The sequence below is a fragment of the Monodelphis domestica genome, chromosome 8 (genome assembly GCF_027887165.1).
Source record: "Monodelphis domestica isolate mMonDom1 chromosome 8, mMonDom1.pri, whole genome shotgun sequence".
Lineage (NCBI taxonomy): Eukaryota > Metazoa > Chordata > Mammalia > Didelphimorphia > Didelphidae > Monodelphis > Monodelphis domestica.
This window is the reverse complement of record NC_077234.1, coordinates 163,322,023-163,349,438: the sequence shown is the minus strand read 5'-3', so window position 1 is coordinate 163,349,438 and position 27,416 is coordinate 163,322,023. Positions and strand designations below refer to the sequence as shown.

The 27,416-nt window shown below is 34.9% G+C and overlaps 1 protein-coding gene across 2 annotated transcripts in view; it reads right to left on the bottom strand.

The window, feature by feature from the left end:
• Window positions 1-27,416, bottom strand: part of FARP1 (FERM, ARH/RhoGEF and pleckstrin domain protein 1) — a 338,024-nt gene that overhangs the window by 270,624 nt on the left and 39,984 nt on the right. For both annotated transcript variants that reach the window (XM_007501371.3, XM_007501372.3), the window contains exon 2: window positions 10,819-11,010. In XM_007501371.3, coding sequence (XP_007501433.2) covers window positions 10,819-10,989 — 171 coding nt within the window. In that variant the 5' untranslated portion in view covers window positions 10,990-11,010. The remainder of the gene's footprint in view (window positions 1-10,818; window positions 11,011-27,416) is intronic.

Sequence of the window (27,416 nt, the reverse complement as noted above, 5' to 3'; positions counted from 1 at the left end):
TATACTTCACTTTGAATGCAAATATTTTACATATTTTTTTTCTTTTGGGGGGAGGGGTACTTAGTATGGTAAGAGGCAGGTGAGGAAATTCTTTCTAAGAAGGGAAATTTGCAACTGACTTGAAATTTATTCACAGAGTTGCCTGGAAGGTATGAGGAATGGACTTACCTAATGTCATACAGTCAGAAGAAAAATTGTCTCCAAAATTCTCCCTGGATCTAGTACCTCTAGGATGTTTCTCTCTTTTTTAATAATAGATTTTATAATAAGAGTAATAATTATTATCAAACTGTAAGATAAACTATTTTTAGAACTTTTGGACAATCTGCTTTGATCACAAAATGTCTAAACTAAATGTCAAGGAGCCATCTAAGAATATTATCATAGGATCATAGTTTCAGAGGTATAAAGGAACCTGGAAGTTACCTCTTCCAGCAATCTTATTTAACAGATGAGGAGCCTGAGCCCCAGAGATGAAATAACTTGTACAAAACCACAGAAGGATTAAATGGCATATTCAAACATTTCCATTGAGCAAATTCTTCAGGTTCAAATATGTAAATCCACTTTTAAAGAAAAGAAAAAAGGAAGATTAAAATAACTGTTTTTAAATGTTCTACATAGGGAACAGTTAGATGGCTCAGTGGATAGAGCATGAGGCCTGGAGTGAAAAGAACCTGGGTTCAATTATGGCCCCAGACATTTCCTAGCTGTGTAACCCTGGGCAAGTTGCTTAACCCCAATTGCTTAGTCCTTATTGGGAAGCTAAATGGCTCAGTAGACTGAAAGCCAGGCCAATATGTGGGAGGTCCTGGGTTCAAATATGTCCTCAGACAGTTCCTGGATATTTATTTGACCACTATTGATTGCCTAACCCTTATCAATCTTCTACCTTGGAACCAATCAATACACAGTATTTATTTTCAAATGGAAGATAAGGTTGGATTTTTTTTAATGTCCTATGATATTTTAAAATGTACTGTATTAGTTTTATTTTAACCCTCTAGACATAAAAATAGACAAGAAAACTGAATATACTCCTGACCCAAAATATATTTCATTTTTCTTTTTATTGATACTGGCAGGTAAAGCAGGCAAATAAACAATTAAGAAATGACTAAAAATTACTAATGCCTACAAGTAAATTTGTTAAAAGTCAAAAGGTCCTCTGTGTATGTATATCTTGCCTAAGAGAGACATGAAAGTAGAAGCCATATTTTTTTAAGGAGTAGAAATAAACATAAATGTTTTTGTTTTTAAAGCAAGTTACAGCTTCAATACTAAGTAAAACAAAAAATGAACAAACCACAGAGGGAAAAAACAATTTCCTATTTCAGAAACTTATTGATATGTACCCAAAGTAAAATCATTCAGAATTTTTAAAAAGGTTACAAACAAATCTTAGTAAACCAGAAAAAAATGTATTTTGCTAATTAAGAACCCCACCAAATTAGTGGGTATTAGTCCTAAATAATACCCTGCCCTGAATTCAATTCAATTTGATCTGGGGCCACCATTGAGGGCCTACCAGAAGTAAGGCAGAGGAGGATACTGGAAAAATGTAGATAATGTAAAAACAAAAGTTATTTATAAAAATATATTTCTAAAAACAAATAGCTCAACATTAAGATTCTGTTATCAATTCCTTGACCTTTAAGACTATGTCTATGTTTTATAAGCAGCAATTAAATCACATAGTAATTTTAGAACCTCAACTTTATAGTAATACTGGAGAAAAGCAGAGGTAGAAAGAAGCAATGTTTTATGTCCAAATATTAACAATAATAATAATTAATAACAATAGATAGTATCTATATGGCACTCACTTTGTGCCAGATACTATTATCAGTACTTTACAAATATTATCTCATTTGATCCTTTCAACACTCCTGGAAAATAGATGCTATTATTATCCCCATTTTACATTTGAGGAACCTGAGGTAAACAGATTAAGTGTTTTGCTCAGGATCACACAGCAATAGAATACAACAAGTATTCTTACTAATATGTCTCAGAAACAATGAACTAATTTAAATGACTTTTATTTGCTAAGGTTAAAAAAGGAATTAATAAGAGCTTCTTGAGGTAGTCATTCTAAAGAGATTCTATTTAAATTTCAGAGATAAAACCTAGTCAATTTCTTTCACACCAAATTGTGCTACAGAGTACATTTCAACAGAACATATGTTCCTGTGATTTTTGGTAAAATGCAGATGCCTTGTTTTTTGTCAGCTTATTTCCTTGTTTTCTACCATCTTTGCTTTATTTGCAGTGATGGAAATATGGCTATATTGGAAATAGTTGATTTCTGTCCATTTTTATTTCATCATTATCACTAAATCTGAATTCAAGATATTCTATCTAAGCAAGCCTCTACAGGTACCACCAAAAATAAATAAATAAATAAAAAGGCAAATCAGGTCACATATTCTGATAGAAGTCAATAATGTCACCTCACAGATGAACCAAATATTATTTTTAATCATCAACAGTCACCCAATAGTAATTACATATTCAGTTCTGTGCTTGATTTTTAAGGGAATACAAAATGAGCATAAAAATTGGGTCCCTGCCTTACAGCACCTTTTAATCTATCTAAGGAGAAAAAATATATAGACACACATAAAAAGATAAATATAAGAAATAGCAAAAGACACAATATAGATTTTGAGAGTGCTCTATAAGTCACCTAGACAACTTTTTCATTTTACAACAGAAAATCAGAGAATCACAGAATGCAGATCAAAGCATGTGATTTAGTTTATTTGGGGTTTTGGTTTTATATGATTATTCTCTTACAAAAATGATCAATATGATGGGTGAATGACCTGAATATAAAGAAGTAAACTATAAGTAAATTAGGTGAACACAGAATAGTATACTTGTCAGATATTTGGGAAAGGAAAGATTTTAAAACCAAGCAAGAGTTAGAAAAAAAATCACAAAATGTAAAATAAATAATTTTGATTATATCAAATTAAAAAGTTTTTATACAGGCAAAACCAATGCAACCAAAATTAGAAGGGAAGAAACAATTTGGGAAACAATCTTCATACAAAAACCTCTGACAAAGGTCTAATTACTCAAATTTATAAAGAGCTAAACCAGTTGTACAAAAAAATCAAGCCATTCTCCAATTGATAAATGGGCAAGGGACATGAATAAGCAAATATTCAGTTAAAGAAATCAAAACTATTAATAGGTACATGAAAAAGTGTTCTAAATCTCTTATAATCAGAGAGATGCAAATCAAAACAACTCTGAGGTATCACCTCACAGCTAGCAGATTGGCTAATATGACAGCAAAGGAAAGTAATGAATGCTGGAGGGGATGTGGCAAAGTAGGGACATTAATGCATGATGGTGAAGTTGTGAATTGATCCAACCATTCTGGAGTGTAATTTGGAACTATGCCCAAAGGGCATAAGACTATCTCCCCTTTAACCCAGCCATAGCACTGCTGGGTTGGTACTCCAAAGAGATAATAAGGAAAAAGACTTGTACAAGAATATTCATAGCTGCGCTATTTGTGGTGGCAAAAAATTGGAAATTATGGGGATGCCCTCCAATTGGGGAATGGCTGAACAAATTGTGGTATATGTGATGGAATACTATTGTGCTCAAAGGAATAATAAAGTGGAGGAATTCCATGGGAACTGGAACAACCTCCAGGAACTGATGCAGAGTGAGAGGAGCAGAACCAGGAGAACATTTTACATAGAGCCTGATTCACTGTAGTACAATCGAATGTAATGGACATGCAGTGATCCTGAACAACTAGGAGGGATCTATGAGAAGAGAACACTATTGACACTCAGAGAAAAAACTGTGGGAGTAGAAACACAGAAGAAAAACAACTGCTTGAATACTTGGGTCAAGGGGATATGATTGGGGATGTAGACTCTAAATGAACATCCTAATGCAAATGCCAACAACATGGAAATAGGTTCTGATCAAGGATACAAGTAATACCCAGTGGAATTACAGGTTGGCTAGGGGAAGGATGGGTGGAGGGAAGGGAGGGAAATAATGTGATTATAGTAACCAAGGCATAATGTTCTAAATTTTATGAAATAAAGTTAAAATTTTTTTAAATTATCAATATGGAAATTTCTTTTGCATGATAATACATGCAGAGAGCCCAGATCAAATTGCTTGCAGTTCCTGAAGGTGGAGAGAGGAGGGAGATAATTTGGATCATATAACTTCAGAAAACTTATGTGGAAATTTGTTATTACAAGTAATTGGTAAAATAAAAAATCTTTATTATAAAAAAAGAAAATTGGAGACTCTGAGAGGATATTGTATATTGATCACACAGTAGTTATTAGATTCCATAATGAAAAAGCAAATGAGTAATGTATGTGTGTGTGTATATGTATAGAAATATACATATATATATATATATATATTAGAGTCAAAGGTCCAAAGAAGAAATATGACTAGCTAGAATAGTCATAGAAGTCTCCTTAAAGGAAAATAGATTTGAGAAGGCCTTGAAAGATTGGTAAGATTTGGAAGGATGGAGAAGCATTCCTGATAGGAGGAAAGATGTAAATAGAAACACAGAAATTGACATCAATATAGAAACACAGAGGTAGAGAACAGTGGATTAATCTGGTTGGAGCCTAAATTCATACAAGAAATTACTAGGTAAGAATAATGAAAAGACAAGTTGTGACTAGATTTTGGAAGGTCTCAGATGCTGAGAAAGGAAGTTTTGATTATATCCTATAGACTCTGAGAATTTTAATTAAAGATTTCTGAGCAAGAGAATTAGATGATGACAGTGATGCTTTGGGGAGATAATATTTCACATGAGCTCTATTCCTCATTTGTAGCAGCATCCTCACAATCTATGAGATTCAGGGTGCCTCAGTCCTCTCACTCTGAACATAGAACACTCTCAAAACGATAGATGCTTACTTGGTCTACTTACTATGTTTCCTGTTTCTGCAGCTGACTCTCTGCCAAATTATTTTTGATGTTTATACCTACTTTGGTGTATGCTTAGAGTGTTCTTTCTTCTTGCCTGACTGACAACTGTCCACTTGAATGTCAGGCATGGGCTATGATTCTGGAAAACCTCCATTCAACTCTTTTCTCTGACACTTACTAGCTGCATGACAACCCTGAATAAAGGATCTAATCTCTCTAAGCCTTAGTTTCCTCATCTGTAAAATGGGGGAAATAATATCTATGACACCCAATTTATGGAGTTGCTATTATAAGGATCAAATAAAATAATTTAATTTTTTTTCCAGCTTTAAAGCACTATGTAAAAGCCAATTATTCATATCATTAGAATCAGTAGTACAATTTCATCTTAGTAGGCATTAGTTGTTTGGCTATTACCCATTTCTATGATTATTCAAGGTCTCAAGGGAGACAAGGGAGACCTTGCCTTAGCTTGAAATCTTTTTACTCCTCCTTTCAACAATCACAGTAGGTTACTCAGAGTCAATAGGAAGAATTGGTAAAAATAGACTGATGAATTTTACTCTACCTTCTTTTCTCCTTGTTCTTCCTGAGTTAGCACTGATTTGTTTATTTATTTAGGAACTGCTATGTACCAGGTACAATGGTACTAGATACTAGGTAGTTGCCACAGATAAAAAGACAAGAATATAACCAACAAACCAAGTAAATCATTCCTCCAATTATGTAGAGTCAAAATGATCTGCTCAAATAACAAATAATTTTTGGAGAAGAATCTGGCAGTATGTCTCTGGGAGAGGTAGGAGAATACAAATTCTGATTATACTCAAAAAAATTTTAGGGTAGAATTTTCCTATCACTACCTTCTAAGTCTCTCACTTCTGCTAAGAAAAAAGGAAACCAATCACTGCAGGAAGTCATATTTGAGCTCTAGAGGCAACAGGAATAATTTAATACAATTTGAACATGGATAAACAATAGGACAAAACTTGTTTATACACCATTATTCAGGTAAAGATAAACAACTGTTGACAAAAGATTTTTTTCTGAATATCATCTTTTTTTTTCTTCTCACTGTTGACAAGAAAACTGACAAGCTGGTAAAGTTGCCCAAGCTTAAGTAAGCAACAAATGGTGGGCGTAGACCTGTCTCTGGGAAGAAAAAGTATGTCATTCTGCGTGTGCCCCTTGAAGGGTTATCAATCTTGAGCAAAGTGGGTATAAATAATGATCAATGTCAGTCACAGGAGTATATGATATTCAGTGCTGGAAAAATATTCAAAGAATTTCTATCAACATGACTGCTGTGGCTGCACAGTCACTTTAAAATAAAAACACTCATGAAAGGCCCAGGAAATCATATCCCCAGGGGAAAAAGACATAGTCCACAGAACTTTCCCAAAGGAAAATTGCAAATAATCCTGGCAACATGCCCCAGTTCATCTGGGAGGGAGAGAGAAAGTTTAAGAATTCATTCACTGAAGGCTTGTGACTCAAAAAAGAAAACACAAGTATAATACCTAAATTAGCTAAATAATTGGAAAGTTATTATTAGCCTAATGGATTAATAATAAACTTTTAAAAACAAAGATTTAAAATGTTTAGAGACCTCATAATTTTTTTTGTTGCTAGCAAAGTTGCATACTGTTTTATAGTCCTCCAAGTCAGTGAGCAACTAGCTCACTGTGGTCAGACTTGACGTTTTACAGCTGTTCTATGACCTCAATGCTCCATTCCTTAAAAGGGAAATGTCTATATATATATATATATATATATATATATATATATATATATATATATATATATATATATATATATATTCCATAGATACACTGTTGACTGCCTTTTCTTTTTCTCTATTTTTTTCCTTTTTCCTTTTATAAAGTAAAAGAAGAGAAAACAATACTCTGAGGAAGAAAATTCTAACCAATTTTTTTAAAGGGGAAGAAAGGATAAAAGAAAGAATACAGGAAACAGAAATCCTATGAAAAAAGTACACTGTGTAAGAAATATCATCCTGTGATACAACATGATATAAGGGAAAGAGGACTGGATTTGAAATTAGAAGTCCTGGGTTTGAATTTTGTCTCTGCCATATGTTATCCATGTGAGCTTGAGAAAGTTAACTTCTCTGGGTCCCAAATTTAAAATAAGAGCAAATCTCCAAGGTTTCTCACTCTAAATCTATGATTTTTAAAAATTCCTCTATTAAAGCCCATTACTTTCATCTTATTTGCTCTATCTGAAAACTATAATCAAATCATGATAATTAGGATGATTACAATCTAAAATAAATAATATGTACTTAGAATGAACAGAGATAGAGATTGACCCTGTGATTTCATTGGTATAGAAGGCTCCCTCTGGTACACCTGATGGGCAAGTTGGGTAACACAGTAGAAAGAATGTTAGACCTGGAGTCAGGAAGACATGAGTTCAAATTTGGCCTCTGATACTTCCTAACTATGTGACCCTAGATAGGTCACATAACCCTGCTTACTTCAGTTTCCTCATCTCTAAAATGAGCTGGAGAAGGACATGGCAAACCACTGCAGTATCTCTGCCAAGAAAACCCTACAAAGAGAAGGACATGCCTGACAAAAGCTCCCTCGTGAAGAATCTATTTTGTTCATGTAGCTTGTCACTTTTTCAGAGAGTAGCCTTAGAGAAGAAGTGTCAAACATATGTCCCACGGCCCCCACCATTCTGGACTGAAGCCTGGAACCTGAATAAAATGTAATTAGGAAATATTTCACAAAATAAACAAAATGACAACAGAGCATTGTTATTGTTACTATGTTGTTTTCAAAGTAAATATACAACCCACAGAGATCCTTATCTATGGTTTAGTGAATCCCCCATCATCACTTTCTATTTCAGTTTGATGCTACTGTCCTAGAGCACTGAGAGTTTAAGAAATCTACCCAGGATCAGTGGTGTCAGGGGAAAGCTTGAACCTACCATGGGAGTCAGCTCTCAATCCACTGTGTCTATTCCACTAAGTCTCCTATTGGGGTCTTGCTTTAAAGCTTATTCTTATTTGCAGCAGCATCATTTATTTATTTAGAGTTATACACAAGAAAAAAAAATGTTATTGTGCTTTCCTTTCCCCCCACATCCAAAATTTAGAACATATACAGAAACAAAACAAACTCAAAATGTTTAGAGAAATTTATACATCCAGCAAATATTTATCAAGTAACTACTGTACACATTATGCTGTGAAGTGTCAGTAGTATAATTTGTGAAAGGAATACTAACTGCATCAGAAAACCTAGGCCCCATTCCTACTTCCACAGCTAACTAGCTCTGAATGAATTATCAGGACTTGTACCCTCAGTTAGAAAGAAAAGGCTTTAAATAGTCTCTAAATTCATTCTAGCTCTAAAAATTGTATTTTCTACTAAGTATAATGGAAAACAATGAAAGTAAAAAATATAATCTCCATCACAAAGGGGCTCATAAGCTAGAAAGAAAAAGTATAACAAGTATGAGTACATTAGTTGGAAAAGATAGGGATTTTGTAAAACAAAAAAACGACTGAGTTTTCATGTGAAGAAAAACCAGAAACAATGTACATGAGGAATATGGAGAAAAACTAAGCAGATTGTGGCAAAACATCATAACAAGAGTACTAGAATTGCTAGAAAGACAACATTTAAAAATAAAAATCTAAAAATAATGTATCAAATATAAATATGAATATAAAATAAATATTAATCATAAATATAAAATCTATTCAAATAGACAAAATTAAAACAAATTCCTTGTAATGTATATATTCAGAGGTATAAATGTATAGACTACAAATATAGAAATATGTTTAAATATATACCAACAACTGAAGTTACACTTATTCTAAAGCTAACAATATATGCATTTGTCTAAACTGTTTTTATATATTAAGGTGGGAAAAACATAAAGACTGAAAAGAGTAAAACAATGAAATGATGAGAGTGGAATAAACTCACTCATATCCTTCCTTTCTTTTCCATTCTCTCTATTCAAACCCTACAGGAGGTTCCTATATTTTTGCATGCCCTAGGAGGTTAGTATGCTTGTTTTCTAAGACAACACATATACAATCTTTCCTCCATGATAAGATCATAATGCTTTAAGTGGCACATGATTTCATTCCTGTGATTACTCCTTCCATTGATGCAAAACACAGAGCTTTAGTGAATGGTCTCTATGAGTTGCTGTGAACTCCAAAAAGAAAAATTACTTGATGATCAGCTTTCTGGTGAGGAATAAAATCATGAGTGAGGAAAAAAAATTCTACTTCTATCCAGTTATATGTGTATACACATATGAACACACATATAGAGAAAAATGAAACCACAGTAAATCATTTTAAGTGTTTCATTAATGACATTTTCTTCTTTAGAAACTTACAAACCCTATGAAACATATTTCCAAATGCTGCTGAGATAGTCAGACACCTGCCTTTTTTTTAAAAAGAGAGACAGAAAACAATTGGGGGGAAGGGGGGTGATTGTGCCATAAAAATAAAAGGTATCAGATATTCTTAAAGTAAAAAATATATATATTTTCTAGAGATAGTCTCTTATTGAAAATCACACACACACACACATACACACACACACACACACACACACACACACATCTCCATCACGCTCCAAAGTCCCTCACTCAGTAATTAAACTAGTTATTTGAAGATACAAGGAAACTGTCAATGAATAAGTCACCTTTAAAAAGCTGTTAACATTCTGTAACTATTGCACACTCTCCCAGAATATCTATCTTCTAAGCTCACAATTTCGTAGAGTGGCAAGCCATTCTACCTAGTTTTGATTCAGAGCTGCAGGAGAAAACAGTCCAGTGCTTGCTTACTGCACTTATCACACACAGCAGCATTTGATAAATGCTATAAACTGAATTCACAAAACTCCATTTAACATGGTTTATTGGTATAGAATTTTGTTTAGCAATAACAGTCACTAAGTCCAGCACATCTTCATGAATAGGAAATATCAAAATTAAATATCTTAATAATAAACCTGTCTTGAAACTAATAGTAACACCTTCTCTTCACCTTTAAAAAAGAAACCCTACAGAAAACTAATGTTCTCAAATGTCTAATCATACTAGGTAATTTCCTGAAATATATCCTAAAGTTTCAATAGATTAACATAGCTTTATTCATCACACTTGGAAGTTCCCATGTCCTTGACAGATTTTCATTTCACAATAGAAAATAAGAAACTTACCAAGGCTTTCTACACTGTACATTAAAAAGGTAGTTTTATACAAAACTCTTCTTAGAGTTCTTTTGCCTCTTTATGTGTTTTTTTTTGGTACAAATATGATCATTCAAATTATAACAACATTCTAAGCAATGGATTGCTCTCAGTCAACAGAAATAACAGTAATTGACAAAGAAACATAGAATACATCTATAAACTACTTTCTTTCCTATATTTTAGACAAAAAATTTTTCTTTACTAAGTGTCTTAAAATACTTCTGATCTCTCTTCTTTTTCTTCCCCATCTCCTCTAGTTATTTCTATGTCTTCTCTAGGTCCTGAAATATTCTCTTATATTTTGTGTAAGCAAATTTATCAAATTAAAGTAGCAGTCAAAATTTGTGTAGCACATTATTATGTCCTCAAAGATAAAAGAAGATAGCTACTCTTTGCCTTCTAACAGTATGCAATCTCAGACTTGCATAAAACATTTCAGAAATGGGTCAGAACAAGCAGCCCTGTCACTGCACACATATGTAAAATGCAGAAATCTTGCCCACTCATCCCAGATCATATCCTTCTCACCAACCTAGTATTCCATTATCAGCACCACTACCAACACTATTGCACAAAAAAGTATATATTGGAGTTGACATATTTGTCAGCAACTTACTGGAACTTCAAATGCTTCCTGGGTATCATCCAGCATCTGAATTTTAATGGAAATAAGTTTTCCTGGTGGTGCTGTGGGCAACTTCTGTCCATGCTCCAATGTACTGATCCCAGCATTCTCAGGAGCTCCTAACCGTGATCCTGGGGTTGGCTTTTGCTCTATTTCACCCATGTTTAAAATAGCCTATAATATCTAGGAGGGGGAAAAAAAAGAAAAGAAAAGAAACTACATCAGAAGAGCACATTCTTTTTCTTTTAATCATTTCATTATAATTATCACCATTTATAATTTTTTTTTTGCTAGAATTAGTACACATTATGGAAAGTCGGTCCCTTTAGTTTCCAGGATGCTACCTGCAAGGTAAGTCAACTACTATTTAACAGAATCACAAATGTGTTATTAGGAAATATAGAATTCAGAGGTAAATGGATCTTGAGATTCAATTATCCTTAAATTTTGCTTAATAGTATATTCTAGAGATTAACTACTTTTCTGTTGAGTATAGTATTCCTATTTTAAAATTTCTTTTTAGCCTAATTATCCACAACATATTTCCCAAAAATTCCTGGGCTTCCCCTCCATTCATATATTCATTCAACAAGTACTTATGTGAAGATTGGATTTAGCTATCTCCTGATTTTAACAGTGAAGATACTTAGTCTAACAAAATCAGTAATGTCTTGGGAACTTTACAGTACTCCATCCTACTTAGATCTTACTTTGTGGAGAAGATGAAATTGTAATCTCCTAATTGAACAATGAAGGTACTTAGTTCTTACTTTATAGTGAAGCTAGAACTTTAAGTCTATTTGAAGATCTTAATACAAAAAGGTGCTAAGTAACTATAAAGGTTAAATTAATCACAAAAAGGTTAAGTAATTCACAAAAGGTGAACTTAAAACAGAAGTGTTATGTAACTCTAAAGATATAATCTAATCAAAGAAGATGAGAACTAAAGAATGGGCATTTAGAGAAGGAGACACAAAAGTAAAAGGGCTATATATCTGGCTCACTGGCTCTCTCCCCAAGAGGACCTTCTGGCTCTTTCCATGGAGAGATGGCTCTGACTGATCACTTCCTGTGAGCAGGCCTGGGCGCCAGTTCGATCCTGGAACTCAAGCCTGGAGGAGCTCCCTCAGACAGCTTCCTTGAGACTTTCACGTGGTGAGTGATAATACTGACTCCCTTTTCCCTTGGCTCTCAGGGGAGGCCCCCTTGGTCAAGGCCTTGAACTCCTGCCTGGCTCAGCCTGAGCTGGAGCAGTTTAAATTCTCTCTCTCTCTCTCTCTCTCTCTCTCTCTCTCTCTCTCTCTCTCTCTCTCTCTCATTTTTAATTTCTTTCCTCTATATTAATTAAAATCACCATAAACTTCCAGCTGACTTGGGAATTTTATTATGGGATTTCCTTGGTGACCAAATTAATTTAGATTTTAAGTCACAACCCTAAAAATATCTTTAACACTTATTTAATATCTACTATTTGTCCATTACCAAACTGTGCAGTTTACAAGATACAAAATATGATGCAATTATTGCCCTCAACAAGCTTTGAATATGGTTAATGGAAGATATACACATGAAAAATTCAAACCAGTTTAAGACTGAGTCAAATTTTATAATAGGACAAAGAATGAGTTTTTAGTGATGGAAAGAAGGAGAAAACCAGTAATCTGGAGAGATGAAGAAATGCTTTATAAGAAGGTGGGAATTAAGCTGGATAATATTGTTTTTCAGTTGTGTCCAATTCTTCTTGACCCCATTTGTGGTTGTAAAATTGAGATTTGAACTCTGGACTTCAATCCCTTTGCTCCACACTTCCCCAAAATGCTTTGTAATCTCACAGAATTCTGAGGTGGGTGAGATCGAGAAGGTACTTAAGCTGATTGCAAAGGTTTTTGAGCTCTCTCTCTTGGACTTCCATTTTGGGGCAGACATGGCTCTTTCCATAATGTAGGTGAGGTCATGTCTAGGCCTCTGGCCTGTTTTCCTTATCCTGTATTTTCTTTAATCCTTAATCCTTAATAAATCTCTAAAAAATATAATACTCCTTGCAGAGAGAAACTAATTTCTACCTGCCTCAGTCTCCCCATATTCCTAAATTTTAATCTTTACATGGTTTTCTTGGCAAAGATTCTAGAGTGATTTGCCATTTCCTTCTCCAGCTCATTTTATATATGAAAAACTTGGGCAAACAGAGTTAAGTGACTTGCTTGGGTTCACATCACTAGTAAATATTTGAGACTAGTTTTGAGCTCAGGAAGATGAGTTTTCCTGACTCCATGCCTAACACTCTATCCACAACAACACCAGCTGCTCAAAACTAGATATTAAAGAGTATATAAAAATGTTAAGAGATAGACAAATAGCTAAAACTCTTTCTCCTGGATTATAGGATTATATGATTCTCTCATCCTGCAACACACATGTTTAATCAAAATTATTAACATTTTCTCCATTACTTTGTTAAGTCTAGTCAATCAACATAACTAAAATATATATATATAAATTTTAATGGAAGAGACAAATAGCTAAAAAGACTTTCTCTTAGATATCCATAAAACTCATTGTAGATCCTAGAAGTATTACTATTATTTTATAGATGAGGAAATAGACTTAGAGAGTTTAGGTGATTTTCTTATATTTATATAGCTAAATAAGTGTCAGAGATGAGATTCAAACTCCAAATCTGTTAATGCTCTCCAATATCCCACAGTTCCTCTCCAACAAAGATGAACAGTTTTCCAACCTTGGTGTCATAGTGTTTGGTTTAACTAAGAAACCAGTTAAGAACATTCTGAAGTGGAAAAAGCAATGACCTAGGAATCAGAAGATTGATGCCCTTATATCACCTCTGAAATTAACTACTTTGTGCCCTTTGGTAAATCACTTTACTTCTACAAACTTCATTTTCTTCATCTGGAATATAAGAAAATCATCTGTTGACATTCTAGATCTCTATACAGAATGAATGACAAGGAAGAAGATTAAAAAATAAACTATTAAAAGGAAAGCAGGAGAGGAAGATCAATGAGAGTGAATGGCCTGGGGGAAGGGAGGCAGGAAAGAAAGGTGAATTGTTTTGCATATGACCAGGTAAAAAAATTATGTCAGATGGCCATACAAAAAAGATGCTTTGGGGAAAAATCTACTGCTAAATCTACAAAACTAAGCATATTCATTCAGAAGATAGTTGAAGCCTTACAAATGGATGAGATCTGAAAGGGAAAGATTATAAAGAAATTCATGAAGCTAGAGCTTGGAGAGAAAGAAGACCATTAGATAGATAGTTTCTAAAGAGTAAGAAAAGAAACATGGTAATTTGATATGAAGGAAGAAAAGTTTCAAGAATGATGGATTCATCAACTGAGTCAAAGTGTAGAGAGTTAGCCTTTATATACTCAAAGACAACAAAATTAACTTTACCTTTCTCCTCTTCAAGAAAAATACATTTATTTCATCTTATTTCCACTACCTTATTGCTTAATCCTTATTTGGGCTCCCTTGAGCCTTCTCTCACTTCTTCACATTTCTCAATTCAAGCTTTATAAAAACAGACCAAGGCATAGTTTCTCTCACATCCCAGGGTTATAGCAACAAAATGAAACAGATTAGTCTGAATAGGAGCCTTACTCAACAAAGCCTACTAGGCAAATCTTGAAATGCTATGAACCATATTGAGCACATCCATAACTTACAAAAGAAAAGAAGGAAGGAAGGAAGACATGGATTATTGGGGTCTCCGTTTAGCAGTTCAGAAACCAGAGGGTTCAGAATTTCTCTCTACACTTCAATCCTATCCATTCATTCTTATCACTCTAAACTTCAATCATTCCTTCCCCCTCACTCTACTGCCCAGTTAATTTCAAAAGGCTTTGGCTACCACTTCCTAAAAGGTACTTCTTTTGATCTGACAAAAAGGGAGTCTGCATATCATCTAAATAATGTCTGCTACTACTTAGTGACCCCTTCACCATCTCCTATCAAAGTTGACCTTTAAAGGCAATACATCTAGACACCTAGTTAAGGATCAATCTTTTAGGGAAAATTGCTTTTCTTAAAAGTTACTCTAGTCAGAGAATCATGATTCCCATCTAGAAGAAGCTTATAAGGCCATCGAAGCAAACCCTTTCATTTTACAGATTAAAAAAAAAATGAAAATCAGAGGGATTGTGACTTATCTAACTTCAAATTTTGACTCTAAATATCAACCCCATCTCCTCCCCCTCACAGTATTATTAAAGGCTTTCTGATGAGTCCTAGGCCACTCATTTTGGTGCAGGTATGGGAGAGATTGATTCAGACATGTGTTTTCATTTATATGAAGAAATCTCTGAGGATAAACTCCCCCCACCAGCACAGATCAGAGACAAAGATCAACTTTCAGAGTTGTCTGGGTCACTTCCCAGAATGATTTGCCCATGGTCACAGAATCATGAATTGACCACAGGCCTGGAACCCAAGTATTTCTGACTTGTATTCATGACTTCTAGGCAACCTCTCAGATCACCCATAGTATTTATTTGTTTGGGTAATTTTCCCCATTTCTTTTACTTTTCAGAGTAACTCACATATGATATGGCATAAATAAAGGGTGAAAATTCAAACCTATATTTCCTCAAGCATACAAAAACTTGGGGGCAGCTGGGCTGGCTCTGTGGTTTGAGAACTAGGCCTAGACACAGAAGGTTTGGGTTTAAATTTGGCCTCAGACACTTCCTAGCTGTATGACCCTGGATAAGTCACTTAACCACCATTGCCTAGCCTTTACCACTCTTCTGCCTTACATAGTATTGATTCTAAGACAGAAGGTAAGGGTTTTTTTTTTTTTTTAAAGAATACAAAAACTCTGTACGGAAATTTCCCAAAATAATCTTGACACAGTGTATTTTTGGCCTTAAAATATATTGAATCTATCTAAAAATATTTAACTTCATGGTCAAGATCATCAGATTCTTAGGGGATTGAGGGCACATTAGTGAGATGTATAGTTAGCACACAAGCAAAGGTATTTGTGAAGGTGGATCTGTAAAAAAAATAAAACCACAGAGGTCAGGATGCTGATCTTTCTCTCTTTAACTTTGCCTATCTTTGGTTAAAGGGAGTAGGAGCATATAGGAATGTGCAAAGGGGAGAAAGAAATCCAAGAGTTGTGAGGGACAATTTGGCATGCCTCTTATTGCGTGTGGGCAGAGATGCTGAACTGAGTCTTACCCTGAAAGGTAGCATTCTCAGAAAACTTTGTGTGTTTAGGGGAGTTAAGAGCTGAGAACCGGTTGCAAGAAGGCAAGCCCTAGCCTGAAACCAGAATCTTTAGATTAGAAAGACACCTTTGCTTAGTTAGGATCAGGGGAAGCCCCTTCTGGATGGCTGAGTAGAAAAGATATTCTGTTACAGAAAGAGCCCTTGTTCTCACTAAGACCAATAGCATTTAGGAAAAGACTCCAGGCTTTGACTTCAGTTAGCATGGGCAAAAGGCAAAGAGGTAGAAAATGAAAGGAATCCATTATCAAGGAAAGAACAGCAGGATAAGCAGCCATCTCAGAGAAAGGAAAGGACTAGCATACTCCTGACCAATGATCACTTGCAGAGAAACTCAGAACCTGCCATATTATTATAAACAGCTCCCTTATTAACTTATATTAGACTGAAATTGAGTAAGAGGAAAATGGAAATTGACACATGGTTGATCCCATTCTGAAGAGTCCTAATCAATAAATATTTATTAATCAGTCACTGGGCTAAAAGTTGGGACCACAAAAATAAATCCATGCCCTCAAAGACCTAACATTCTAAAAGGAGAGGCAACATGTACATATATAAGTAAAAACAAAATACAAATAAAAACACAAAATCTCTCTTTTATCTAAAACAGGAAGCATCACAGTTGGTCCCTTTACAATCACTAACCCATCACTTCCACAAGTTCCCAAAAAAACACAAATCGTATGATTATCATTTTCCACAGATTCCTATTATTTCATATAATACTCATAAGTCATCACCATATCATAATCAATACTGTTAGAAGTACTAATATTCAGGATTGTAGTCCTGGAACTTTTGAGATCATCTGGTCAACCTCCTCATTTTTACCAAGGAATTACAAATTCAACAAACTAAACTAAATTCCTGTTATGGGCAAAGCCCTGGGCTAGGCACAAGGGACAAAAAGTTGAAAATGAAATTGCCTTAACTCTAAGGTGCTTACATTTCACTAAAGAAATAATAGTATACAAGTAATGTAAATATAAAATGACCCAAGAGAATGAGAAAGCTAGTAACTGGATGATGAAGTCAACCAAAGATTCTCCAGGATAGAGGTGAGGAGGAAGTGCAATCTGGAAATGGGACCAATTATATGAAGGCAGAGAGGCTGAAGATGTAATGCTTTACTGCAGGAGGGTGTGGGACAGGGAGGGGAGGATGAGATGCCTCTTAATTATGGTCTCAAAAATATAGGCTATTCAAAGAGTTCTGTGTTAAATTCTAACTAAATTAAATCAATTTTAAGATAAGTTCTTACAGAAAAAGACAAAAAAAATCTATTCAGTTATAGGCAGAATAATGATTTGAGATCCAGAAGCAATATCAAATACCCTTTGGAGATACAGAGGTGAGAGAAAATTCACCACTATGTGAGCATGACCATCCTCTTAGACACTCTCACTAACAATGGGGGGAGAAGAGAGAACAAATAACAAAAACTACTAAATTGACTGAATTTTCTTTCTTTTTTGGAACTTTAGCCAAACCTGATTTATCTGAGCTCTAGAGAAACACATTGAAGAAAGTGGATAGACTGGAGCTGTGTGGGGGAAGAGAAACAGTTAAAGCTGCAGGGCAGACTCTGTTTTGACTACTTACAGAGATGCAGATAAGGCATTTTAAAGAATGTTCAAAGACTATTATCAGTTGGAGTCATTATTTCAAAATATCTATGGACAGAAGAAAAATCTACTAAGCCACTGTTTCATATCATGCAAATATTTAAGACAAGCACAGTTTGGGCTATTTGAAAATTTAAGAAAACCCAAAAGATGAGGTTAGCTTTCTCTAAGTAGCAGCATATTGTTTTACCAGAAAAAATAAAGTTGGAACTAAAAAAAAAAATAATTAAAGTTCTGCAATCAAAGTATCCACCCTTTCTCCCAATAATCTCAACTTCTCCTGGAACATACCTTTCAAGATAATCAAAATATTATTTTTTAAAAGAAATATACCAAATATTCTCCAGTCTTAAAAGCCCATAAAAGTGATTTAAATTTTTTCTATAAAATGCCTATGATCATTTGCAATAAAATATAATTTCCTTTGATCACAACACAAGGAACTCAAACACCTTAAAGAAAAGAGTCCACTAAAATCTATAGTTGGCTATATCTGACCAACCAGTCTTTTGTTGGTCCATTTTTCTCAAACTGAGAAGTGAGTTAAAAAGTAGAATAACTGAATTAATATGCTTTAGTTTATCATCATATGCCCATCCTTGCAAGGGGGGAAAATACTGGCACTGTAAATCATTTCTCATATTTTCCCTGCCTAATTAAACAAACTACTTTTTAGCTAAAAAATTAGTCTGCCCATTATTATTTTATACATATGATACATAATTTATGTTTACATATGAAATATATATAACTGGGCTTGTAGAGCACATTTATATCATTTGGGATGCCTTTTTGGGTGGTTCAGCATACTTTAAAATTCACTATTTTTAGTACCAACTTGTGATTTCATCAGCTTAAGGAACTCCCCTTAAGAAAACTCCCTCTAACAATGTAAATTTACAACTGACCAGCAACTTAAAGTACTGAAGAGATACCTAGAGGCACTGAAAGTTTAAGCAATTTGCCTGGTGTCTGAGCCATTTATATATGCCCTAGAGCAGGGGTCCCCAAACATTTTATACAGGGGATCAGTTCACTGTCCCTCAGACTGTTGGAGGGCAGAACTATAACAAACACTATGTACAAATCTGTGTAGCGCTGGCTGTGATGGGCCTGTCAGTATACGGGGCAGCAGTATACAGAGTCCGGAATCCCTTCCCCCAGATCGCCGCTCACCAGGCTGATGTCTTCCATTGTGCAGCCACACAATCTTTTGCATGGCGCCTCGTTCTCATTCAGTTACTTTCAGAACAAGGCAACGTGCAAAGGAAGTAGTCGCCGGAAGTAGTCCTGTAAGTGAGCGACACTGAGCTTTGCAGCACTGCCACATCCAGTGCTCCTCTTACTGACCACCAAGGAAAGTGGTGCCCCTTCTGGAAGTGTGGTGGGGGCCAGATAAATGGCCTCAGGGGGTGCATGTGACCTGTGGGCCATAGTTTGGGGACCCCTGATCTATACCTTACTAAGTTATGAGGCTCAAATGGATACCATAAAAAACACATCACAAACCTTTAAAAGGTGATATAAATAACAGCTATTATCATTAATTCAAGTTTCACTAATACTCACTTTTTGATGATTCTGGTAATACAAAGTTAAACTCTAATCAAAATAGTTTGGGTTGTTGTTTTAATTGCATTATTTTGTTTTTGCCAAACAAATGGATAGTTTTAATTAGGGAAAAAGTATACCTAAAAGAGCAGATTTTTCTAACACAGAAATAGTTAGATTTCCAAGAAAAATAGCCATTTTTATAAAAAGCAATGTCAGTACTATGTAAGTATGGTTTTCTTCTACTTTACATCATAGTATACCTAGAGCCATATGAAGCCCCAAAGATTTACTTCCCATTTTACAAATGAGGAAATTGAGGCCAAGTGAGATCACACAGCTGACAAAAGTAGAACGCAAGATTCAAACACAAGTCTTCCTGACTCAAATTTCATGGATGTTTAGGTTCCTGCATTGCCATATATAGTGACTCATTCTTACCTATTCATTAAAATAGGACCTCTATCAAGCAACACTTGGTTAATCCAACTTCAATTACCCTATATATTCACAAGTAACAAAACTTAATTTCTTTTTAAAATATTCTATACCATATTCAAGATGTGTTCATTTAGATTGCATCATTAGCCAGTGTGTAATGACTACTGATATAGAGTCTTCAGTTAGGTCATGTAGGCACATTCAAAGGAGTATGAGACATGATGCTTATATTGAAGTGGCTTCTAATACACTTAGGGAAACAGAAAAGTATGGGGAAATGTGCTGACCGATGTAACCTACCCAAAATGTATCTGTTACTCGAAGTCAGCAGTTCTCAACCTCTCAATTTGTAGCAATGAGAATACATAATGCATATCAGGTATTTACATTCTGAATCATACATAACTGTAGCAAAATTACAGTTTTGAAGTAGCCACCAAAATAAGTTTTTGGTTTGGGGTCACCGCAACATGAGGAACTGTATTGCGGGGTCACGGCATTAGAAAGGTTGAGAACCACTGCTCTAAGTGCTTCGTAATACATATAATGGCTGGTATAGGACTTTGGAGAAAAATATTACTGATAGACAACAATCAAGGAAAGAGGTAGGGGAAAAGCTCCATAAAGAAAGGGATCCTTTTTTGTCTAAATTTATGTCTCTCCCAGTGTCTAGGCTTTTAATAAATGTTTGTCAAGATGAACTAAAGAATAAGATAACCAAGGGAGAAGAGAGAAAGCATTGCAAACAGGAGTACAGTGTAAGTCAAAGGGCTGTAAAAGTGGCGAGGAATACAGTGTGTCCAAGCAACTGTAAGATCAGCCTGGCTAGAAACGATTTTGAGTTTATGAATAACAGAAGTCAGCAATGGAGAGCTAGACAGGGATCAAACTGTGTGGGGTTTTCATTATCAGGTTAACTTGGATTTTATCCTCTGAGGAATAAAAAGAATTGGTAGGACTTGATGACTGAATGAGAGAGAAAATACAGGAAGAAGAAACAAGGATAAAACCCCTAAGGCACTAAGCATCAGTGATGAATGATTAGGAAAAGAAAGTCGATATAACAGACAATAAGTACTTATTAAATATGTTCTATGTGCTGGGCACTATTCTGATTGCTAATGACATACACACCAGACAAAAGATAGTTCCTACCTCAAGAAGCTCATAATCTAAGAGGTTCTAGAAGGAAGGGTTGGTAAATAATTATCAAATGTTGAAATAAAATGCAAACAACCATTGGGGGGGATTAGATTTGGCAAGAAATCACTAGAGACCTTGAAACACGAATTTCAGTGGTGTGCTATGGAAAAGAAAACAAGTTAGAAAAGGTTAAAGGAATATGTGACGAGTCAATGAAAGTGAGTAGACTACTTTCCCTCCCAAAAAAAGGATGCTGATAAGCAAAAAAGGATGGGAATTCAAGGGGCAGCAGACTTGAAGATCTTCTCAAAAATTAGAACAAATTAATGAGGTTTCATCATAATCATCATAGCTTCCAACACAGATAAAATAAAATGATAATTTTCTCTCTAAGGTAAGAATGAATGATTGTTTTCCCCAACCCCCTAACAAAACACAAGACATACACACAATCTGGTGGCTCCCAGTTCTGCTTGATAGTTACACTAGTTTATAAGCTAATATTTGTTACTTAGTCATTCACTCACTAATAAGTACTAAGACCTCCAATTATCTTTAGTCTAAAACCTATTTAAAATTAACAAGTAGCCCTCATTCTTGTAATATCCTCCAGAGAAAGCCTTATTTTAAGAATTGTGCATAAAGTCTGGAGACACATTTAAGGGAAATCTACAATCATTCACCAGGGAGCTAGGTGGTGAACTGGATAGAATCTATGCCAGACCTGATGTCAGAAAGACTCATCTTCCCAAGTTAAATCTAGACCTTTCTTAGAACATTCTGTCTGTATTTCTCCCTTGCCCCATTACACTCTTGTATGTACACATGTGTGTACACATTAATGTGAGCCTACATAATGCCCCTTTTAAAAAAATCTACAGTTCCTCAGCACCTAATACAGCACCTCAGGTCTACTAGGGATTTAATAAATGTTTATATACTAGAACAAACATAACACCATCAGCATACAAAGACTTAAAACTATGGGATCAAGGTGAAAAAAATAATGAAGGCACACATTTGTCTTGGGAAATTTTTGGTTGGAAACTTTTCAAAATGTAGCCTGCTTGTAAAGTGTTCCTATAGAGACAACCTCCAAGTGCAGAACAGACTCTGCAAAGGAATTTCTCATTCTCTTCATGATTCATCTAATACTATGTACTCATATTTCCTGCACAGCAATTGTAATCACTTTTGTCACCATTCCCCTTCTACTATCCATACATATATTGACACTTTAGGCCTCAACATTATTTCATGCTGCTTCACCTTGAAGACCATGAATTCTGAGATGACTGAAAAGTATTTGACAGTGTCTTGTCCCCCTACTTCTCCCACTCCCTTCTCTCTGAGCCTTCTCCTCATCTTCAGAGTAGCCTCATCTTCTCTATCTCCTATTTCTTCAACTCCTGTTTGACTTCATTTGCTTCATTATTCAGTCTGGTCCAAAAAAATCATTTATTTCAATAATGCTCTCACTGCCATCCTTGAATTCTTCATCCCCAGGAACTCAGTAGAAAACTGGCCATCTAATAAAAATTTAAAAAATAAAAAATACTATTTGCTATGTGGGATGGTTCCTTGAGAGAGGGGGGAAAAGGGGATGAGGGGAAATTATGATAGTATTTTTTAAATACATCAATACGAAGGAAGGAAGGAAGGAAGGAAGGAAGGAAGGAAGGAAGGAAGGAAGGAAGGAAGGAAGGAAGGAAGGAAGGAAGGAAGGAAGGAAGGAAGGAAGGAAGGAAGGAAGGAAGGAAGGAAGGAAGGAAGGAAGGAAGGAAGGAAGGAAGGAAGGAAGGAAGGAAGGAAGGAAGGAAGGAAGGAAGGAAGGAAGGAAGGAAGGAAGGAAGGAAGGAAGGAAGGAAGGAAGGAAGGGAAACTTGCCATCTACTTTCTCTGTACCGGCTATAGTCAACAATAAAGTCACAAAACTTCTACAAATGCATGTACAACTGAAACTCTCACTACTGAAAAACAATCCTGTTTTACATCTTTTATCAACTCCATTTTGCCATTCCCCACAGTGGCTTTTCTAAAGGTTTTCCATTTAAACTTTTTCCATTCTCCTGAAGGATTCTCCTCTCTTCACTTCTGACTCTACTTTAAAAAAAATGAAATTGATAACTCCTTCAAACCCCTTCCCTGATGTACTCACATTTGAAACCATCTGTATTTACTCACCTTCTCCCCCTTTCCTCCTATCTTCTCACCAACATTAAAATGTTTACCTGAGTCTTTTCATTGCCAAATTTCTTGAAAAATTAGTATCCTTGACAAATGGTTATCAAATGGATTTCAGATTATTTAACAACTATATGAAAGATTGCTCCAAATCACTATGAATAGAGATGTCAAGCAAACAACTTTATAACTAACAAACTGGTAAAGATGACAAAAGGTGTCAGTTTTTAAAGGACCATGAAAAAACTAGCATATTAAGACACTGTTGATTTTGTTGATGGAGTTATGAACTATTCCAACCACTTGGAAAAACAATTGGGAAGTATAAGAAGAAAGTTTAAAACATATATATTCATTTGGCTTCCAATCTCTCTCAGGAGCATTAGATCTACATTTACTACCACTAATTGGATATTTCTCTGAATGATCAAACAGAATTTCAATATCAATAGGCCCCAAATGAACTCTTCAGCTTTCCCAAAAAACTTTTTCCTCTTCCTTTAGTTTTATATTTCCATTAATGTTTCCAATTTTCTCCTAGTCACTCAGGCAGCCAACAGTGTTATCTTTGATTCTTCCTCTACTTCTAGTCACCTAGTTTAGATCCTACTTCCAAAATTTCTCTTAATGTTGTCTCCTTTTCATTCAGAGTCATCAACCTAGTTCAGGTGCTCATTAATTCACATCTAGATTATCATCATAGGCATCTAACCTATTCTCCTGCCATCTTACAAAATAATCTTCCTAATGCCAAGCTTATTTTATTTCTTCAAAATTTTAAATGTGTTTCCAATAGCCATATAATAAAGTTTAAATGAATTAGCACGGCATTCACAGCTTAACCTGAAGTGACTTCAACAGTGTGTGGCCAGCACAAGAATCCTGGGCAGCCAGCTGGCTTCTTTCCTTACCATCTCTTCATTCAACAATCAACTCGTTGAGAACAGAGACCATTTCTTATTTATTCTTGTATCTGTATGCAGGGCCCATCACGGTACCTTGCACTTTGTAAAAGCTTAATAAATGTTTGCTGGATTTCTGGATCAATATGCATTAAATCTACCATTTGGCCAGTTCTAGTAACTGACACTTGTACTCCTTTACAATACAATGAAAACTGATGCTCTTAGTTGCTCTTGGACACAATGTCCATCCTTTCAAATACTGATATTCTCTTGATATGGCTATATGGCTGCAACTCAAAGAACTCCAGAGTCTCAGGAGAATCAAAATTACAGATTATATAAAGGAAAGATGTATGCAGGTGGCAGCATGTTACAAACAATTTGCATGATACATAACATACATGGCATCTTCATGCTTGAAAAGTGGGCGAGGCATATGGTGAAAATGAGGGATAATTAATAACTTGAATGTTGTCCTGATGAGAGAGGGAAAGAGAGAAATAACCTTTAGCATAATGAAAAGAACCTTAAAGGATAATTCAGCAAAGAATATGGATCAGAATCACAAAGAATGAGAAGGCATGAATGGGTCTTGATCCACACCAATATACTCATGGATGGATCAGTGCACAAGATGCACTGGAATGTATAATGACCCTGAAGATCCTAAAGAGCCTTCTGAATAATATATTTATTTTTACAATTATAATTCAGTATAGTTTTAGTATCAAGCATATTTATCTAATTCTTAGAAAATGTGTAATGAATTTATGAGGTAAAGTGATACTGTAACAAAAAATATTCCATTTATTCTATTTTTCAGTCTCATCAGACAACAGTATTATTGCACAAAGAATAAGTTGCAAGGAAGTCTTAAATCAATAGTACCTAGTTGGGTGAATTCCCACTGTCTCAGGATCGTCACAGAAGAAAAAAGATTAACATTTGGCACAGTAAATATGACTCATGTCAAAACCTCTCTAACCTATCTAAAATTACCACATCAGGCAAGAATGTAAAATCTATTTATTATGAAAGGCTTTTAAAGTTAGCCACATATTTACTTTAGGTGCTTCAAAGTTTAAGCAAATTTGTATCTATATCATTGGACCTTCTCTAAATATTATCTCATTTAATCCTCACAACAGCTCTGGGGGAGGTAGGTGCCATTATTATTCTCATTTTATATTTCAAGAAATAGAGGCAGTGGGCAGCTGGGTAGCTCAGTGGATTGAGAGTCAGGCCTAGAGACAAGAGGTCCTAGGTTCAAATCTGGCCTCAGACACTTCCCAGCTGTGTGACCCTGGGCAAGTCACTTAACCCTCATTGTCTAGCCCTTACCACTCTTCTGCCTTGGAACCAATACACAGTATTGACTCCAAGACATAAGGTAAGGGTTAAAAAAAATAGAGGCAGATAGAGTCATAAGAGTTATAGAGTCCTGGGCTAATAAGTGTTTAACAACTGACACTTGGGGGGAAAAAAAAGTACTGCAACACATACTTTTAAGTTCATTACTTCATTACTTTCTTTCATCTAGACAATCAAATCCTAGTTAATAGTTTTCCAATTTCTGAATTTTAATTGCTCATGATGAAGTATGATGGTTCAAACTGAATATCTGCCTTTTGCACATTTCTTGATTATGTGAATGATATCTTAAGGAAGAGAATGTCTTAAAAAAGAAGAATTGGCTAAATGGAAGAAGAAGAATACAAATTCCCTGAGGAAAAGAACTGGATGATATCTAAAAAATAAAATTTAGGGGTGAGGAGGAATGCATTGAGAGGAGGAAGAGGAAAAATAGAATCGAGTAAGTAATAAATAATAATAAAAATATAAAACTATACAATAGTATAGCAAAGAGTTTTTACAGTGGAGGGGGAAGTGGAGAGGGGAGCACATGAACCTTAGTGGTGCAAAGGAGTGAGGGAGAGAATTCAAGACTCAAAATTCATTTTTACAATGTTGGAAACTATTTTTACATGAAATTACCAAAAAATTTAATCTAATATGACAATCTCTTAACACCCTTGCACTTCAAACATTCTATGCACTAATGCCTCTTCTAGCTCCCTCAGTAGTAGTAATATGTGGCACTTTAACATAGGCAGCAGCTTGTGTGCTAGCTAATCTCGAAAACAATTTTTGTGAAAAAGAATATATAAAGCACAAGAGTTTTGTCGTCTTTGCAGTACTGCCTTGTTCTTTATAGGAAAAAAACTGATTTAAATAATGTTTTTTTGCATGTTCATCAAGCAATACAAAGCATCATTCAAAAGAAATAATACTGGAAAACCCTTTTTTAAAAGAATAATTTAAATAGATGCCAGGAAATAGTACATATTTCTCCTGTGTTTTAGGACACTCAATTCTCACCTTCATCTCAGGACAGCATGCCAGTACCAACCAATATCTAGGCATTGCTAGGCAACACTATTCTTTCTTTCAGAAGATATACTCCAGAAAAGAAGTTAAGACAGATGCTGTTACAAAAATGGGAGGTGGAATCAAAGTTAGGGAGGTAAGAAGAAGCATACATTAATAGCAAAGAAGAAACATACCAAGGAAGCAAAATGCTCTAAGCATTTCTATCAAAGGAAATGTGGATTCTGAAGAGTTAAAATTCGCAAGGAAACAAGAAAAAAGGGGGGGGGGGTTCTATTGACAAAAAAGATATAGCTGACTAAAAGGGAGAAGAGAAAAAATATAAATGCAACCAATTAAAAATCAGTTGCTGTTCCTAAGGTTCTGTGAATACATATTTTCATGAGAAGTCTTCCTGGAGCATTGAAAGTGAGAATAAAAGAACAATCCATGTCTTATTAATAACTCAACTTCACACTGAAATCAAAATTCAACAGTGCATGGCTTGCAAATTCTTCATAATGTACACAAAATGTTTAAGTCAGCATTTTGCATGTAAAATTTTAGATTTAAATTGATTATGTTTTGTGGGTTGGGGAATTTCTAATTTGAAGCATTTGTATATCGAGTTATTTTTTCCCAAGTTCTTATGCTAAGGATTAAACCTAACTACTTAGTTGAATCTTGAATTATATTTCCATTATCCCTCCAAAAGTAAATTCTGTATATAGCTTTTCTTCTCTCTCTCTCTCTCTCTCTCTCTCTCTCTCTCTCTCTCTCTCTCTCTCTCTCTCTCTCTCTCTCTCTCTCTCTCTCTCTCAACAAATATCATGAATGAAATCAGTCCTTGGACTAAGAGCCATGAATATAAATACAACATTTTAAACACACACTGAATTGAAATCAATGACCTTAAAAATAACACCTTAAGAATTTTGTATTAGTTTCCTTCCTCGGTGGCACAGTTTTAAAATATAACTTAAATGTTCAAAGAAAGAGAAAAAGAACCCAGAGGTATAAAATTATTTGTAGCAGTTCTTCCTGTGATGTGAAAGTACTAAAATTAAGGAGCTGCCCAAAAATTATATAATAGCTCAACAAATTATGTTATATGAATGCA